Genomic DNA, 20,451 nt, shown 5'->3' with positions numbered 1-20,451 from the left:
AATTCTTTAAAAAAATAAATAATGTCAGAACCACATCCTGAAAAGCCACTAGAATGTTAGCACAAAAACAACGCTACTTTTGTTTGGTACACTACAGAGCGTCTGATAGGGCTTTAACCGCTTTTTAGGAGCTACCGTTAAAAAGCCTCTTGCTGAGTCAAGCCTAAGCACGCTGCTTACAAGGGTTAGTAAGCCCTGAGGGCTCTTGCATTGGCAGAGGCTTTTTAGCTGAGTTAGGGTTTTTTTTGTTATTTGTTTGAAAAAACAGAATAGCTAAGAAAGCCTAGCCATGGGGAGAGAAAGGGGCTACTAATAATCACCTGCTTCTCTGGAAGGAATTTTACTCTCTATTTAAGGACATGATCCTGCAAACCTGACAAGAGTAATCCCATTCATTCAAATGGGGTTACTACCAAGATTAAGGATTGCACAATTGGACCCTAATGAAGTAAACTTTATAAAAGTCATATGAAGAATCTTGCTAAAATACACAATATCCCCTTTTTTACAGTCTGCTATCCGAATGCATCAAGTGAAGTCATTTGTCTCAGTGGAATACTGGAGTCTGAAAGTTTGATTCAACCAATATTGGGTCTGTGGTCTGCTTACAGCAAACGGTGATGAAAAGTGCAGAGAGAAATTTCAATCAATCAATAAATATTGTATATAGAGAACATATATAATCATAATTCATCCTCAGGACACAGTCCATCCTGTGCATTGAAGGAGATGGGAGAGTTGTGGAAAAAACAGTATATCTGTATAATTAAAGGATGTATCACAGTGCATATGCACAAGGGATTAGAATTAAAGTTGCACAAGCAACCTTAATTTGGCATTTCCTAACTTTTGAGTGCTTGATTTTGCAAACTTAAATATTATTCTGATGTTGGTTTTAGATGTAATACACTATATATAATAAATTTTCACTAGTATAATTTCTTTCCCCGCCCTGCTCCTCTTTTTACAGTCCCCATCTGTTTTTCACTCTGTGCTCTATTTTCACCTTGTTCTACACCTGATCATCCCTGCTGCCTCTGCTTTTCATAGAGGTTTTCCCTTGCCTCTCTCTCCTTTCTTCCTATGAGCATAAACCCAATGACATTAGAATCCATGTTGGTATCTCGATACCACAGTGTTCTCATTGGTGTGAAATGAGGCAGCAGCTGAGATCTCAGTGCAACGACAGAGTGAAGAAACTTAGTTAAGGATGTCAAACATTTGCCAGTCTTGGAATAGAAAGTGACCAAAAGTGAAATTTGTCTGGATTATCCAAGCAGAGGCCATGATTGTGCCAAAAACCATGTGGTTGCAGCTGACACCGTCTGCCTGCAATGACTGTTTCCACGGATGACACAGCTGGTATATCATGTAACAAAACAAAAATAAGGGATAGGGGACAGAAAAGTTGAATGTCCTAAAGACCAACTAAATATTACTTGGGCCTAAAAGGTGTAACTTGGATCACACAAAGTATTTCCTGGGGTGGTACTAGGGCTTGTCTTGTTATGCAACCAGGTCCATGTAATTGAAGTTCAGTACATAGGAAGGAGCCAAAGAAAACCCCAAAACTATTTGTCATGTTTCTTAAAGTGGAAATGACTGAAATGCCAACATACCCAACAACAAATGTAAATCTGGCAAGTATTCTGGGCATCTTAATAATGGGCATCCAGAGTGAATGCACAGTTCCTTTATTGCTCATCAGTTTTTCTATACTTCAGGTTTTTATTTTAGGTCTCAAACAAACAGCTCTGCATATATGACTGTCCTAAATGTCCCATCCTGCTAGACAGAACCCTGCTGATTCCTACCCGACAGCTATGATAAAATAACTGGTGTTCTCATTAGGTTATATGCAAACAATGATAAAGAGGAATGTATAGCAATGTCACTTTGAGCAATCGGGAAACAAACCTTTGACACAAACCAGAAGGCAAATAATAAGACTCCATGGCTGACAACAAATGAGACTACATCTAATTTGCTGTGCAATGTTCATGTAATTAGATACATTTGGTACAGGCAAGAAAGTAGACAGCTAGAATATGGTCTTGATGAATTGGGGAACCTCTGTCAAGCTCCGATCACATTAATCATAAAGCCAAAGCTCAGCGATTCAATTTTTCTTCCTAGCATTTACGATATTTTTCTAGAGGGAAAATGTATATACTACTTAAAAAAACCCAACAATTATATTGTCTTTCTCTAGCACCAGGCAAACTATAGATATCTACAGTCTAAACCAGGGGTCTCAAACCCAAATGACCACAAGGGCCACATGAGGACTAGTACATTGGCCTGAGGGCCACACCACTGACCAGCCCCCACCCGCTGCCCAGGGCCCGCCCCCACTCCACCCCTTCCATGAGGCCCCGCCCCTGCCCTGCCTCTTCCCACCCCTTTCCTGCAACCCCCACCCCAACTCCGCCCCCTCCCTGCCCTCAGGGGGTGCAGGAGGGGTGAAGGGTACAGCAGGGGGCTCAGGGCAGGGGGTTGGGGTACAGGAGGGGTGTGGGGTGTGTCAGGGGGCTCAGGACAGGGGGTCAGGGTGCAGGGTGTGGCGGGGGGTCAGGGCAGGGAATTGAGGTGCAGGAGGGTTGCGGGGTGCGGCGGCGGCTCAGGACAAGGGGTCGTGGTGCAGGAGGTGTGCAGGGTGCAGCAGGGGGCTCAGGGCAGGGGTTCAGGGTGCAGGAGGGGTGTGGGATGTGGCAGGGGACTTAGGGCAAGGGGTCAGGGTGCAGCAGGGGGCTCAGGGCGGGGGGTTCGGCTGCAGGAAGGGTTCGGTGGGCGGGTCCAGCGCACACCAGGGGCAGGGCAGGCTCCCTACCTGCCTGCCCTGCCCCCGCGCCGCTCTGGGAAGCAGCTGGGGCCTGGGGGAGGGGGCACAGGGGTCTGTGTATTGCCCTGGCCGCGCCTCCAGGTACCTCCCCCAAAGTTCCCATTGGCCAGGAACGGGGCAGTATATAAGCATGCAAATAAAACAGAGATCCATTTTAATTTCCAGTCTGGATTATTTCCTCAAAAATGCTGTAACTGCCAGGGAACCTACGCACAAAGACCCTTGCATAGAGGTGGTGTGCTGTTCACCTTCAGCACTTCACCATCCACAGAGGCACCAAAAGAGGGACTAATACAGCTGGAATTTTCAAAGGGAGAATGAATTTCCTCTTCTGAGACCAATGAACAAGCTCTTTATGTTTCCAATACACTAAATATTATTCAGGAAGTTATTCTGTGCTGGGTACTGTTGGGATGTTGATGAGCTGAAGCATCCTAAATGAAAAAGGTTTTTAGCTATTGAGCGTCCAGTTCTGTTCACACGGTTCATTATGCTAAATACTAACAGGCGACTACACACTGAGGGAATGTGGCCATTACAAGCATACCTGCACACTGGGATGGGTGAACTGAACATCTAACTTGCTGACCACCAGACATTTTGGGGCTCTTCACCCAGGTCGCGATTATCTGACTAATACAATACTGTCAGATCCCATGCCAAGCTCTTATTCACGCTAGTAGTCAACTTGTAAGACCAAGCTGGCAAGTTCTGAGCCGCTTTTCAGGCATGGACACCCCAATGAAGAAACTTGTCTGGATTTAAGAAGACATGAACATAGCAGCTGTTCCCTAAAAAGGCAGGGGAAAGGGGAGCAAGACAACTGGATGCCCAATGAACGGGAAATGGACAAACTAGACACACCCTAAAAATGATGACAGAGGAGTCTGATAGGTGACAACCAGATCAGTCCCTCACAAGAAGCTCCAGGTGAAGAGATATGGTCTTGTGGTCTGTTGGAGAAATGGGAGGTCTGTGGAAAAGGGGGACTAATACTTGGAGTCAATAGCAACCCAGGTATTAGACACCCAGATATACAACTATAATCTGGGTCAAAACACATGCCTATTTGCCCATGCTTGAATAATAAGAGCATAGCAGTAGGAATATACTACTGACCACCTGACCAGGATGGTGACAGTGAATGTGAAATACTCAGAGAGATTAGAGAGAGACTACCAAAACAGAAAACCCAATAATAACAGGGGATTTCAACTATCCCGTATTAACTGGGTACACATAACCTCAGGACAGGATGCAGAGATAAAATGTTTAGACACCATTCACGACCGCTTCTTGGAGCAGCTAATCCTAGAACCCACAAGGGGAGAGGCAGTTGTTGACTTAGTCCCAAGTGGTGCACAGGATCTGGTCTAAGAAGTGAATATAGCTGAACTGCTTGGTAATAACAACCATAATGTAATTAAATTTAACATCCTTCTAGAGAGGAAAATGCCAAAGAAATTCACCACTACTAAAAGGCGAACTACAAAACAAAGAGGCTAGTTACATGGAAATTAAAAGGAACAATCACAAGAGTGAAATGTCTGCAAGTTGCATAGAAAACATGTTTTTAAAAACATCAGAATAGAGGCTCAAACTATATGTATACCCCAAACAAAAGAAAAAAAACACCAAGAGGACGAAAAAATTCCACCATGCCTAAACAACAGAGTTAAAGAGGTGGTTAGAGACAAAAAGACATCTTTAAAAAATAAGAAGTCCTAAATGCTAGTGAGGAAAATAGAAACGGATGAACTCTGGCAAGTCAAGTGTAAAAGTATAATTAGGCAGGTAAAAAAAGAATTTGAAGAACAACTAGCAAAAGACACAAAAGCGAACAGCAACATTTTTTTTTAGTACTTCAGAAGCAGGGAGCCTGCCACACAACCAGTGGGGCCATGGAAAATCAAGGTGCTAAAGAAGCACACAAGGAAGACAAGGCTGTTGCAGAGAAGCTAAATAAATTATTTGTATTCGGTCTTTACTGCAGTGGATGTGAGGGAGATTCCCAAACCTGAGCCATTCTTCTGAGGTGACATATCTAAGGACCTGTCCCAGACTCAGGTGTTAGTAGAGGAAGTTTTGGAACAAACTGATAAATTAAAGAGTAATAAAATCACCAGGACCAGTTGGTATTCACCCAAGGGTTCTGAAAGAACTCAAACATGAAATTGCAGAACTGTAACTGTAGTATGTAACCGGTTGCTTAAACCAGCCTCTGTACTAGATGACTGGAGGATAGCTAATGTGGTAACCATGTTAAAAAAAGGCTCCAGTGTCTTCTAGGTCCTGGACTAGGCCCCTAATCACTGAGCCACATTTTCTCTTCAGCACCGGACGTGATGTAAGGAACATGCCTCCCTACCCTGCTTTATGCCCTAGCTAGGCTGTCAACTTTCAAAGGAGAAACACAATACTCAGGCCTTAGCAACTGATGCAGGAGATCAAATCTGAAACACAGTGAGCCTTATCTATGGTTCTTATCCGTCTCTCTCAGCTACCTGAGAGTCTGCCCCTTTGGCAATACTTGTATAGCTGGTGATGCCAATAGCATCGTGAACTGAATATGGCAGGCAAATAGCCTTTCAGTTCACTTTTAAAGTGACGGTAGGGAGGGAGTGGTACCATAGGGCCATGGAAATTGAGGAGCCAAAGTAGGGGGTTTTGGCCAAGGTGTAGTGAGAAAAGTCTCAGATATATTACGGAGTGAAAAACACCACAAAAAGTATATTGGGCCATTCCTATTCCTGTGACCTCAGCTGAATAATGATGTGATAGCACTTTGCTTTCCATCCCAGGATCTTAAAGCACTGTACACACTCTAATTAAACCCCACACACCCCAGACAGATGGGTGAATAGTATCATCAGCTGGGGAAAGTGGACAGGGTGGTTAACTGACTTGATTAAAGCCACACAGCAATTCTGGAAATAGAAGATGAGTTCCCTGTTATACAGCCCTGTGCTTGAACCATTGCACTGCGCTTCACACTCAAGTCTTAGCATCAATACAAAAAAACCAGAAGAGGTTAGGCTGAAGTGTTTTAGTAACACGTGGGAGCAAGATGCAAGACTTACCCATGAATAGCATGGATGGAGTGAGGTTCATAATGGTACCTTCCTTCCTGGTGACGCATGTCAATTGGCAAGGGAGCATGGAACGCTGGAAAAACGTGCTGCGGAACTGTTGAGGGGAAGAAAAAAAGAGACTTCAAAAACTTTTCCTTCTCTTTTAAAACAATTTCAAAGGAATTAAATCTCCATGAATTTCAGAGCATGAGCAATGCAAAGACATGGGGTCTTCATGATATCAGCGCTATCATACACCAGAGAAGTGAAATGAATAAATAATCAAAGTAATTCGGAGAAATCCTACGTCTTCAACATAAAAGATCTCCAACAGGGTTTTTGACAACGACAAGCAGCTAAGCGCTCTTTGAACTCAGGGAGATTACAGGTAGCACCAAGGAAAATTAGCCTTATAACACAAATGAGACTCGACAGAGGTTGGCAGAATCCAGATCTGCACCATCCACAGCACCGGGAACGGCAGCAGCACTTTTCCCGAATGTCTGTAGACAGAGAGTGGGGATTGGGTTAGAAATATTTACCTAAAATATAACGGCAAGAGCTGCACAAATGCAGCTGTATACAAATGCAGTGTATACAATCAGAGGCGGCTTTAAATGTCTATGGCTCAGGTTCTCTGAAAGGAGCCTAAATTGCTCTCACTTGTCATCATTTGTGGCCCTATTTTTTATTCATTTGAGAAGCGTGTTTCATCAAAGATAAAGTGGCCGTGGAAGGCACAGAACACCTACATTGACTTATTAAATCCACAGACTTTAATATGTATTATTGACCTCAAATGTTACAGCACAAATATTTCAGAGAGTTGTAGGACAAATGGAAAATTCATCAAGTTATTTCTCCACACCACCCTGGACTATTCAGACTTATGGCCATGTCCTTTTGTTCTAAAATTATGGAAGCCAAGAGAAATACAATCAGCAGGGTCTCAATAAATATACCGTACAGTAGTCCTTTGCTAGGATATATTATCTGGTCTATAATGATGGTGCATTCCACATCTGTAGCTGGGATCAAATGTAAAAATAAAAGGCCAGACTACGTATGTCTTTTACAGTCAGACAAAATTTCTTGATTAAAGATTAACTAAAGTTTTCACAGGTCTTCCTTACCCTCACTCTTCAGTCTTGACATCACACTTTTCATCACATTTTCTGTATATCTGGAGCTTTTAAAATATTAGATTATTGTTCCAAACACCATTTTAACTAAATACTCCATTGTAACTTGCTTCCACCCCCTGCAGCATTTCTCTGTTGTGCGGCAAAGCAGCATCCCAAAACAAACCTACAATTCTTTATGGCTTGGCCCAAATCCTCAGCTGGTGTAAATCAGTCCAGTTCCATTGGCTCCACACTCTTTTATAAGGATGACTTAAGAGTCCCGGCTGCGCTAACAACATAGCTTTGACTTCAATAGAGCTTTGTCGATTTACACCAGCTAAGGATCTGGTCCTTTAGGTTCACTTACAGAAAATCTGCATTAAAAATCACTATATATTTATGCCCTGGAAAATCAGGAAGGGGTTCTGAAGATCTTATCTGCATTTCAATCTAGAATCCTTGAGCTCAGCATAACATGCATATCTGGATACTATGTCAGCTGTGCTGCCAGGAGAGGCAAGAGACTACATAAAAACAACCTGCCTGCCAACTATGCTGAAAGGAGTTAAGCTAAGGTACTCAGGGTGGAAAGTATTCAAGAGTCCACAGCAGACTTATTTTCAATGGTAGAGTGGAGAGCTGGCACTGTGAAATGCTCAATACAGTGGGAGCATTTTTGCAGCCTGTCTAATGTGAGGACACAGTAGGGTAGCTGTTAAACCCCCAAGAAAATAAGTAAAATAAACGTGTATCCTTTAGGATTTTCTTCTGCAGGCGAAAAATTCACCCACCCTTTTAACAGTGCTGGGTGATATAAGTAAAAAAGGTTAATGTAGTGCCCATCTTTAAAAAAGGGAAGAAGGAGGATCCTGGGACCTACAGGCCAGTCAGCCTCACCTCAATCCCCGGAAAAATCATGGAGCATGTCCTCAAGGAATCAATTCTGAAGCACTTAGACGAGAGGAAAGTGATCAGGAACAGTCAGCATGGATTCACCAAGGGAAAGTCATGCCTGACTAATCTAATTGCCTTCTATGATGAGATAACTGGTTCTGTGGATGAAGGGAAAGCAGTGGACATGTTATTCCTCGACTTTAGCAAAGCTTTTGACACGGTCTCCCACAGTATTCTTGTCAGCAAGTTAAAGAAGTATGGGCTGGATGGATGCACTACAAGGTGGGTAGAAAGTTGGCTAGATTGTCGGGCTCAACGGGTAGTGATCAATGGCTCCATGTCTAGTTGGCAGCCGGTATCTAGCGGAGTGCCCCAAGGGTCGGTCCTGGGGCCGGTTTTGTTCAATATCTTCATTAATGATCTGGAGGATGGTGTGACTTGCACCCTCAGCAAGTTTGTGGATGACACTAAACTGGGAGGAGTGGTAGATACGCTGGAGGGTAGGGATAGGATACAGAGGGACCTAGACAAATTGGAGGATTGGGCCAAAAGAAATCTGATGAGGTTCAACAAGGACAAGTGCAGAGTCCTGCACTTAGGACTGAAGAATCCCATGCACTGCTACAGACTAGGGACCGAATGGCTAGGCAGCAATTCTGCAGAGAAGGACCTAGGGGTGACAGTGGACGAGAAGCTGGATATGAGTCAACAGTGTGCCCTTGTTGCCAAGAAGACCAATGGCATTTTGGGGTGTATAAGTTGGGGCATTGCAAGCAGATCGAGGGACGTGATCGTTCCCCTCTATTCGACATTGGTGAGGCCTCATCTGGAATACTGTGTCCAGTTTTGGGCCCCACACTACAAGAAGGATGTGGAGAAATTGAAGAGAGTCCACCGAAGGGCAACAAAAATGATTAGGGGACTGGAACACATGAGTTATGAGGAGAGGCTGAGGGAACTGGGATTGTTTAGTCTACGGAAGAGAAGAATGAGGAGGGATTTGATCGCTGTTTTTAACTACCTGAAAGGTGGATCCAAAGAGGATGGATCTAGACTATTCTCAGTGATAGCAGATGACAGGACAAGGAGTAATGGTCTCAAGTTGCAGTGGGGGAGGTTTAGGTTGGATATTAGGAAAAACTTTTTCACTAGGAGGGTGGTGAAACACTGGAATGCGTTACCTAGGGAGGTGGTGGAATCTCCTTCCTTAGAAGTTTTTAAGGTCAGGCTTGACAAAGCCCTCGCTGGGATGATTTAGTTGGGATTGGTCATGCTCTGGGCAGGGAGTTGGACTAGATGGCCTCCAGAGGTCCCTTCCAACTCTGTTATTCTATGATTCTAAGTCTTTTAAATAAAGTCACTTGAGAGAAATAATCATTTTTAAGATATATCAAGATCTAATGTTTCTCTAAGTCAGAAATGCAGAACGATCCTGCTAGTGACTGAAAAGCCACATCCAAAATGCAGCTAATGGCTTGTTACACATCAGCTATTCTCCTTTCCAAGGCACAGCCACTGCCATCAACTGTCAGGGGCCTGGGTTGATCATTTAGAGCCTGTCCCTGATCTCCCTGGATACTACTGTTCCACCAGAACCTCTTCTTTGCCAAGCTTGGAAGCTGGCCTTGTTCTCCTTAGTACATGCACACATGGCATGAAGCAATGTGCAGCAGTCTTTCAATGAACTTCAGTGGGCTCTCAGCATCCACTGATATCATTGAGAGTGATGAAAGAAGAAAACAGATCCCAGAAGCATGCAAGAAGTTTTGCAGGGCATGGTTTCTGCCTGCGTGAGAGAGCTATTGTTGTATCTGTCCGGGATGTACAGAGCAAGGATTTATGTTGTCATACACAATGATCACACAATCAAACTGTCACTATATGTTTTGCTGCACTAGGGGCTGCCTGGCATAGCCAGTCCTGTGCCAGACAGATTAAGTATTTGCACTGCCATGGGCTGCAGGGGGAAGATTATCTATAGAGCTCAGTTCCCATAAGAACAATCATTGCTGCTGGATGTTGAGCTCTGTTGAATATCTAGTTCTACATGTCTTGCCTTATGACTGCCACTGACTAAAGGAGGAAGAACTCAGGGCAGCATTGATAATTTATCTGCAAGAGCATTCCTTCCCTGCCTCTCATGATTTGGGGAAGGCTTTGCTTCTTTTTCTTGGGCACAGTCAACATAAAACTAATATCTGAAAAAAATTCCTTTCCCCTGTTTCTAGTTAGGCCTCAGTTTATTCATGTTGAGAGGAATTTAAACATGTACCATTTTTCCACTTTTACACCTTTGCTTTTTTTTTTTTTTTAATACCATCTCAATCAATTTAGACACTGGAGATACTCGTCAGTTTCACTTTCAGGTTCTTTACTAGCACCATCACCAAATCCTTGTTTGGTTTCACCAGAGGACAAAAAGGGTGGTGGGGCAGTTGTTTTCAGTGATTTTCATTTTCAGCTCTTCACATCTGGGTTTTTCTTCTGCCCACACACATTTTCTGGAGCAGCCACCAGGCCTAAAAGCTACAATCGCTGCTGCTTTCCCTTTAATTCACTTCTGGATGCTTGATCTGAAATAATGAATGGTTTTATACGCGATCATCTACTAATTCATAAATGTCAGGCCCTCTCCCCACTTCTGCCTCTCATTTCCACCCCTCGAAGGGAGCAGCGAGCTGGCAACAGAAGTAGCAGCAATGCATGCCATTTAGAAAGATGGATGTTTTCACACATATGATTTAAAAAGACAATTATACTCAATTACTTCAAGTGAGCTCATGATGATGCATTTCTAAACAGCCATTGGAGGTGCAATCTGATGACTGGCACAATGAATTTGCTAGCTTTTATCTAATCAAGGAAATCCCTTGTTTTAGACCTATCTGCTCATCATTGTGGCCTTCAATATAGCAGAAGATTTATAAATGACTAGCAGACTTTGTATATTTAACTTAGAACCCTACTGACAGGTGTCAGAACTGAGTGATTTGCAGTGGTGGAACAAAGCCCTTAACAAGGGAGTCTGGAGAAGTCTCTGCCATGGGAAAATGGTTTGATAATACTTGCTTGTTTGGTACGATATGGTGCATTCCAGAAGGCAAAAAAAGGGGATCTTTAAAAGTACTATATTGTTCTAAAGCAGGGATAAATCTCTGACACTTGGTATTCAGAAATAGATGCAAGAGGGTGATCTGTACCTGAGGCAATGGGAAAAAAAATCAAAGCGGTATAAAATGAATGGGGACAATGAGCACATGAACCTTTTACACAAAAATGATGTTGCTCTTAGATATGTTTATAGCATCTAGATACTAAGCCAGATGGGTACGTTAGCAACACACAGAGTGAAAGCCACCCCTACTCAACTGCTACTCATAAATTATAACATTCAAAAACCAGTCGGAGAACACTTCAGCCTCCCTGGTCACACTCAATTACAGACCTAAAAGTCGCAATACTCCAACAACAAAAAACAGACTCCAATAAGAAACTTCAGAATTGGAATTAATTTGCAAACTGGACACCATTAAATTAGGCTTGAATAAAGACGGGGAGTGGATGGGTCATTACACAAACTAAAAACTATTTCCCCATGCTAATTTTTTCCCTACTGTTACTCACACCTTCTTGTCAACTGTTGGAAATAGGCCACCCTGATTATCACTACAAACGTTTTTTTTTCCTCCTGCTGATACTAGCCCACCTTAATTGATTAGTCTCGTTATAGTTGGTATGGCAACACCCATTTTTTCATGTTCTCTGTGTATATATTTTTTCCTACTGTATTTTCCACTGCATGCATCCGATGAAGTGGGTTTTAGCCCATGAAAGCTTATGCCCAAATAAATTTGTTAGTCTCTAAGGTGCCACAAGTACTCCTCGCTCTTTTTGCTCATAAAGGAATGTGTCTGCTGTGTTGCCTGGTTTGATATGGGAAAAGTCTCTGCTACCTATCCTCACTTGCCTGAGCTGATCTGGTCAGTTGTTATTAACAAGACATGGGCTGCCCACTGCCTCCTTCCCAGTCAAAGACCATCCAGCCTTCCAGCATCAGACAAAGAAAGGATGAAGAAGTGATGCAAGTTTAAAGGGGATGTCCCTGAGCTGAAAATCCCAGGAAGGGACCAAGTATCAGAGGCAGATAGTTTTTGAGAAAGAGGCAGACACTGATTATCTCCAAGGACAAGAATGTGCTTCAAGGGAAATTTGTGCTGAATACATTTTTTGCATAATGAGCAAAAAAGAGTTTTCTAAATCACCCTCAACACCACCTCGTTTCTCCTTCAGAAGAAAAGGCCAGCTAGAAAAAGATGACGTGAAAAGCTTTAAATGGAATATAATTCTTTGAGATCTCACATTAGCAATAGTCTGTACCTTATGTATATAGTATATATTAATATGCTAATAAGCTGACCAATATGTATGTGTCACCATTGCCCTCTACTGGATGGAATCACAATTGTATAGATGTGTGGCATGGACCCCATTCTGCTAGTTTTCCTTCAGCTCAGTTGGTACAAGCCTGGAAGTTTGGAACAGAAGGATCAGAAGTCTAGCCCCAATAGTGCTATGAAGTTTCCTCAAATAACCTTCTGAAGCTTATATTTGGGATTCTGTTTTTCACACAATAGCTGATGAATTAACAAACCCTTAAAACAGCATTTTCCAGCATTACCGGACCAATTGTCATAATGTTAACTCTCTTGGGATAAAAACAGAATCCGAAACTCAGGACTTGAAAGATAGTTTCCTCTCACATATTTTCCAAATACTGGGTCATATCCTCAGATGGTATAAATTAGCACAGATTCAGTGAAATCAATGGAGTGATGCCAGTTTACACCAGCTGAGGATCTGGCTCACTGTTCTAATGTTTCAATTTTTTAACCCTGCACACATGTTCTCTTGCTGATGAGATCCAAAATTACTCAATTTTTTTGCTTTGCAGTTCACGTTGACAAATTTAATTTTGAAATATTTGTTTTGAAGGGGTCACGCCAAAAACTACCTGCAAATGGACAGTGCTCTCCAGGAACAGAAACACAAACAAGGGGGGAAAAATTCAACCGGTCTGTAACAATCATTGCTGCTGGATGCTGAGCTCTGTTGAATTTCTATTTCTACATGTCTTGCCTTATGTCTGCCATTGACTAAAGGAGGAAGAACTCAGGGCAGCATTGATAATTTATCTGCAAGAGCATTCCTTCCCTGCCACTCATGATTTGGGGAAGGCTTTGCTTCTTTTTCTTGGGCACAGTCAACATAAAACCAATATCTGAAAATGGCAAACAAATCCCTTTAAAGGATGACTTACATTACTATTGTGTTTATTGCAGCTGGCCTCTATGGTGGGGTAGCAACTGAGTTTTGGATCCTAGAGAACACAGTGATATTACACACAACTAAAAGCTTTCAGAGCTTTGGGCATGCCTTCTGATATGCATATGGGGATCCCACTAAAGGTTTTTGGCGTCCCATGCATTCCTCTCAGGCCAGAAGGTGGAGGAGAATAATGTGCTCTTCCATAGAGATGCTCCCTCAAACAAACTTCCCTCCTAGAATAAGTAGCTCAAGGTGTGAGCTGTGGCAGTCCCACGAATGTACCACACTCTTTTTATAATCAAAAGGAAAAAGCCTGTGCAAAACAAAGAGGCAGTTGTCAAGATAAAGAAAAAGAATCTCTTTGAACATTGTCAGTGTTTTTATTAAATGAACTTTTTTCCAAATCTGAATTTATTTTAGGGAATCTAACACCATACATCACCTGTTAGCATTCAGAAACCACGGAAACAGTGCAACTGTTTAACATTTCAAGTGGATGGCTTATAAAAAAAAAAGGGGTAAACTAAATAATGGACCTACACACAAGAAGTACCTACTATTAAGGGATCTCAGAGCATTTTGCAAAGATTAATGAACTGAGCCCCTTAGCACCTCTGGGAAGTAAGCAAATACTGTCATACTTTTTTTTACTAATGGGGAACAGAGGCAGAGCAAGGTTAAGTGATTTGCCCAAGGTAACACATTAAAATTAGTGGTAGACCCCTGACTAGAACCGAGAAGTCCAGGCTCTTAGTCCCTTGCTGTGACAAATAAACCACCACACTAGTTATAAAACATACATCCAATAAAAACCATAGATCCTAGGGAAAATGTCATTATTATCTGGGATGCAGCTGAGTGAGAGTGAAGGACCAAAGCAGGGCAAAGGGGGGGTTGCTTACAAATCAGTGGCACAATCTGACTCCCTGAAATATAAGTAACTGCAGCTCCCAAGGCCTGCAGGGAAGGCCTCAGCACCTCACAGGCATAGGCCCTAAATTGGGGTGTGGGCGCTCTAGGGCATGCGTTCCACATTAGCCACTAATGCCTTCACCCACAGCAACAGGAGCTCCCATGTTGCCTCTAAGATGCTCCAAAGGGGTTCAAAGCCTGAGAACTGTGTTGCATTGATGAGGGTTAAAGAGAGAAACGTCTACAGATGACAGGGCTCAGAGCCCAGCCATCATGGGGTCACACCTGCCTCTGACAAAGGAAAGAATGTGCAAGCGGCTAACTCAGAAAAACTCAAAGCAATCCCAAGCAGCAAATGAACATATGTTAGTGATTAAACTGTGCCCGCGCTGCTACCTTTGTATTTCTGGAGGCGACCCGTTTTGGCAGTGGGGATGCCATTAAGCCTACCGCTGAAGTTTGCAACACCCTCTCCCTTTGTTCATGTATGCAGATTTTGAAAAGAAAATAAGAGTCAAAGCTGACTTCAAACAACCCCCCATCAGCCATTTGTTGGGGTCTATAAAACTCTGAGGCATCAGCACCTCTAAAGTAAAAGTACTTCTTACTGTCATCTAGACCCTTTTCCTCCAGTCTGTACAAATCTCAGTCTCTTTTCAAAGCAAGATTAGCGATACAATTAACATTAAGAGTCCCTTGGTCAATCATCTTCTCAAGGGAAACAGAGGAGCAAAACTACATTTAAATGGGAGAAAAGATTCACTTTGCTAAAAATCCCATTTTAATTCAGCTCTTATCTACACAAAGCATTTGAAAGGAATGGATTCTGGTCGAGAATTACTGAGTTCGAAGTGATGGTACATTTCATTTTGGGTTTTAAAAGGCAAATAGTGATACATTTTTTACTTTAATCCCAAGGGATTAAAGATACTACTCATGCCAAGTAGTATCTTATTCTGTGAAAAGTCCCATTGAAATCATTAAGAGTAATTGCAGAATAAATTACATTAAAGATTGTGAGGTGCTCAGATAATGTGGTCCCCATTATTACAGAAGTACCTAAAACAGACAGACAACTATTACTCTGCGTGCCTAAAGGGTGGCAGAATCTGGCCCTCAGTGTTTGTGTATGTGCGTGTGGGGCTACTTGACTTGCTTTGATATTTGTTTCTTGGAGTTTAAATATTGTGGTTGGAATACTGCCCCCACTGCAAAGCACCCAAGGGTTGTAGGTATCTGAAGGGAGATGTTTTGGTGTTTATGTGACGTCCCCAGAATAATGATCTTGCTGTCTAAGTGAGTTGGGCAAATGAATGAGTACAAGAAAAACATCTTTGCTGAAAGCACAGCCCAAGTTAATGCACCATTAATAATGGTCCGAGTGAATTATTGAAGGAGATAATAGGGTTGGGGTCAGAGAAGGTCTGAGACAAAGAACAGGGAAAATTGGGTCAAAGAAACATGACAGAGCAGATCACATTGGTACAGCTATGGGATTCTCCTTAGATGAAGTCATGTATTACCACACAGAATATTAACTGCTTTGCAGGGAAAGCCATTCCCCGGGCTACCAGCCAAATCAATACATGATGGAGAGAGAAAAAATAGCAGAAACAAAAAACACACCGTAGCTGTCACTTAACAGTCCATCAAACCCCATTTGAGAGCTTAATGTTAATATTGTATCTTTAGAGCAGTTTACCAAACATGCCACACACAGAAAGTGTGTGCTTACCTTAAAGGGGATAATTATGTGGTTGCTAATTACACCTGTCTGCACATTTTTAACCTAGAGATGAGCACATGTCTTGCAGAATAATAGTCCTCCCTCCCCAAATTTTACTGCACCACTTTTTAGGCAAGGGTTTTGATGCATCAGTGGCAACAATACCCCTTTCTGTAATGATCTAGCATGGTCTATAGGTTAAACAGGAGCCGGAATTTCCATTTCTAGCTCCCCCACTGATTCGTTGAATGACATTAAGTTACTTACTCACCTCTGTGTATGAGAGTTTCCCCCATCTGTAAAATGGAGATAATACCTGCCTACCTCCGAGGAGTGGTTAATGTTCCTACAGCATTTTAAGAAGTAATGTGTTAATTAAATATTCAGTATGATGTCAATATTCATAATGACTCCCACATGTAGGACCATCTACAAGGCTGCATCAAGCATGTTTTTCTTTTGTTTACCTTGTTAGTATTTTGTTTGGTTTTCATTTGGTTGTATGTTTTAATTATTGTTTGTTAATTATTACTCTATTTTAATTAGCTGTTCAACCACCTTGACTAGGTGACTCCAAGTAAGGAGGAACTTCAGGACTAAAATTAACAACAATTACCCAGCTAACTAGCACTTCACTCCGTTGTACTTTGGGGCCACTCAAAACTTCACAGCAACATCAGGGATACAACTCAGTGGCTCCCACTCCTAAAGCTACTGGTTGCTCTAGGGGAGAATTTCCCTTAGCTTTTAGTCATCTAGTGCATGTGACACATATGAGCAGATCTGTTTCCATCCAGCAGAGGGCAATGGTCAGTTTCATTTTCTCTCTCACACATACACCAGTTATTACAAAGATGGTATAATCGTGGTTCCAAACACCATTTTATCTGGCGGGCAGAAAGCAGCACACGTCGCACAACTAAAGGAAGGGCGAGGGGAAATGACCTCTCCAACCAATTAAGAAATTACAACAGAGGATAATGAAAGGGAATCCAGACCAGTTTCCTCAGGCAAATGGAATGGTAGTGATGTGTACAGCCTTTCCAGGTGTAAAGTGGGAGGTGCTAATCCTCTGATTGGCATGGGACACCTGAGAAGTAAACCACCAGTAATAATGACAAATATTTTGCACTTCTTTAGCTCACTGCATCCTCATTGTCCTCATTTTACATTGGGGAAACTGAGGCACAGAGAAGTGAAATATCTGGATCTATGTCACACAGTGATACACATGGTAGAGCTGGAAATGGAATCAAGAACACATGACTCCTAGCCCTCCTCCTCTAACTAATAGACAATATTCACTTAATCCCAGCCAAGAAAACCCAAACCTCAGTTTGATCACAGTGCAATTTAAAGTCTATAGGGTTCTTTGCCTCTCTTCCAGAATACAGTAATGACACCATATGCTGAGCTACTAAATCTGCGATTAAGTCCCCCTTCTCTCTGCTTCTGCAAGAGAAGTTACTGTAGTATGCAGACTTTGGATGCTACTCTCGGTGTAGTGCTTGTTATGCATAGTATTTTATAAACCATCATTGCTCATGGCTTTAGTAAGGCATTGTAAAATACCCCATTGTATATTGCACACTCCACCACATAATAAAAACAATATTTGGTGCCTTGCCAGAGGTCTTTCTAGGCAAAAAATAAGGTATTTCGTCAGATTCAGCTCTTTGGTGAAAAATGAGATGCTTCACCTTTAAGGAATATTGGAGTAAAGTTTCCTTGGAACAGTAGCAGCACATGGCTGGCTATGTGCAGTAGTAAACTGAGCCAGCACTGAGGGGATTGGTTAAACAGGTTTATTCCATCACAGAAACAGTTCTATTGTTTCAGATCAGGTGGAAGAACAAAGGAGAGCAACTCTGGAGAGTCTGAGGGCTGCTTTTATCTGATTTACCCAGACAAATCCCTGAAGGTATGTGGAACTAGAATGCTGCAGTCCTGTACGTTCAGGCTGCTGGTATTTGCTTCTCTGGGAATTTACAATCATTCTGATACACGTGTGCAACAAGAGCTGAACATTAATTTATTCCACAGATCACTTGGTAGGAAGGGGCACAAGGAGCATGTGCCATCCACCGGGATGCAGAGCACTGCCAGACATGTGCAATGTGCATTAGGCCATTCCAGGAAGAGAGAACACACCACTATGTTGTCATGAAGGAAACAGCTTCAATAAGCTTGAGAGCACCAGTCTCAATGTGACAGGCATTTATACTCACTTGTGAAGAAGACATCCAGGCATACACATGGCCACAGGCTCAACACGGTTTTATGGGCAAAGCTTCAGCAGCCAGCTTCATTTATCAACACTGCTGGCAGACTCAAGCAGTGGAGCAGACAGGTTTAGTGGTTAGAGCACAGGACTTGTAGCTGAAACACACGGGCACTCCTAAATCAGCACAGACCAATGAGTTGCCTAGTCCGGTATCCTACCTTCATCTGTAGAGGAAGGTGAGGGGTGGCAGCTGCATCATGGGAGATGTACTTTAGTTGGGTAGCCCAACCAACAGGAAAAAATGGGGACATGAGGAAACCTACAACTCCCATGAAGCCCCATGGAAGGATATCTCAGCTGAAATATTTTGATTTTTAGTTGAAATAGTTGGGGTTTTGATCATTTGGTTTCTTGACGAAAAATCAAAATTTTCCATGGAAAGCAGACACTTTGTGCAAAAAATTTAATTTTGTCAAAACCACAATGTCCTAAAATGGGAAACTGTCAACCAACCCTAACAACAACATTTTCCTACTTCACAGGAATTTTAGGAGGTTTAATTTAGTGCAATGAGATCTGTACGTGGAAGGCTCTGGATAAATTCAAAGTCGACTCCTCAGGCTATGGCTGTATAATAACCTTAAAGGGACACATTATTTGTATTCATTCAGGGAGGATACATAACACGAAAGAGTAAATGTACACACAACCTGGTTCTGCCACACGGAACCAAGTGAATCAGTGAGGCAGTCCTAAGAGGGTTGCCTGAGATTCACTTGAAACTTCACTCTGAGAACTTTCTACAGCACAATTGGAAAAGTCTCTCTAGCAACTTCATTGGCAGTAACCATTCTCCTAACTGCTTTATAGCCAGCTGCAGGTAAGTACACACAGTAGCCTAATCCTTTGGGCTGCAAGACGAAGTTCCTGGGTTACACAGAGAGTTAGTGCTGTGGCCATCAGGGATCACAAGCTGAGTATGCTCTACCTAACCCCCCGTTTGGGTACCTCATGAAGCAGAGGCATAATTCTGGCCCAGCTGACTCAAGAGAAGACTGGACTAGTCAGTGAAGGTCAGGGTGGAGTGCGGTATCACACCTGTGTGGGGGAAAACATCTGTTCGTCACATGTTTAGCATAAGTTATTGCCCTCAGCCTCTAGCTTTCATGAGCAAGCCAGTCACTCCGCAGAAGAAATGCATCTTTTTACTGCTCCTGCTATGCAAAAGCTCCTCTTATTTTTAATTTTCACTAACTAGGAATGTCTGAGGGATCTGTACAGTGTTTGAATACAAGCACCCGAGGAGGTCTCCCTTCTTGCTATATCATCATGTGGAAGTCCGTTAATGAAGTTATCCCTGGACTCAATTTGATCCACTGGCATTTTCATTTCAGATGAGTCACTATTTCTCAGCTTTGCCTTGTAGTGATTCTGGTCCTGTCCTATCAGCTCTACTGTTACATTCTAACAGTCTTTGTGGCACATCCGCTGCATGGTGCAAGTGCATGGAAAGAAAACTAGAACCCTGATGCCTTATACATGTCTCTAGATGTATTCTTAGGGACTGCATCTGTAGTGCTCTCCCTCCAAGGAGAAGAGCCAGGAAGCAGCCAACTCGGTGACAATGATAAAATTTTGTCCCAAAGTCAGCTTGCAGAAGGTGATTATTTATGTATGTATTCTTTGTATTATGATAGTGTCTAGAGGCCTCAAATAAGATCAGGGCCCCATAGTGCCTTAAACACAGTGAGAAATGATCTCTGCCCTGAAAAGTTTACAATCTAAGTAGAGAAGGGAAAATATTGGGGCAAGGACCATCATTTTGTTGTGTGTGTGTAGAGCGCCTAGCATTGTTCCATGGTCCTGGTCCGTGTCTGGGGCTCCACAAACAATGAAAGGGATGGAGGAGAAATGGACAGGGAAGTGGCATGGCAAGGATCACTCAACAGTTCAGAGGCAGAACTGGAAATAGAACCCAGTCTAGTGACTAGATCAGGCTGTCTCTCCTGCATCTAGTGGCCAACATCACTGTCCTCTGCTGTGTCACACCTGCCCATCAAACAGAAACCTGTTTGTTCCTGATCCTTCAACACACAGTCGTTTCTAGTTTATGAAACAGGAATTCTCCACTGACGCTGGTGTTGTACTAAAAACCTGAGGAACTGTAAATACTGAATCACAGAAAACCAAACAGCCTAACACTGTTTATTAATTCTGCAGGTCTTGAGCTGCAAGTGCTAAGAATCTTGAAAAATCACTTAATTGCCAGGTTGTGATGGCAAAATATATGTAAAGACCCCTGTCAATATGACAGTTATTAAGATACAATAAGG

General features: G+C 42.6%; 1 protein-coding gene across 1 annotated transcript in view; it reads right to left on the bottom strand.

Annotated features, from left to right (window-relative positions):
- Positions 1–20,451, bottom strand: part of GLI2 (GLI family zinc finger 2) — a 244,529-nt gene that overhangs the window by 79,264 nt on the left and 144,814 nt on the right. The window contains exon 3 of the mRNA XM_073304689.2: positions 5,923–6,028. Coding sequence (XP_073160790.1) covers positions 5,923–6,028 — 106 coding nt within the window. The remainder of the gene's footprint in view (positions 1–5,922; positions 6,029–20,451) is intronic.

The sequence above is a fragment of the Lepidochelys kempii genome, chromosome 11, assembly GCF_965140285.1.
Source record: "Lepidochelys kempii isolate rLepKem1 chromosome 11, rLepKem1.hap1, whole genome shotgun sequence".
In the NCBI taxonomy this organism is placed as follows: Eukaryota; Metazoa; Chordata; order Testudines; family Cheloniidae; genus Lepidochelys; species Lepidochelys kempii.
This window is presented reverse-complemented; position numbering and strand designations above follow the sequence as displayed.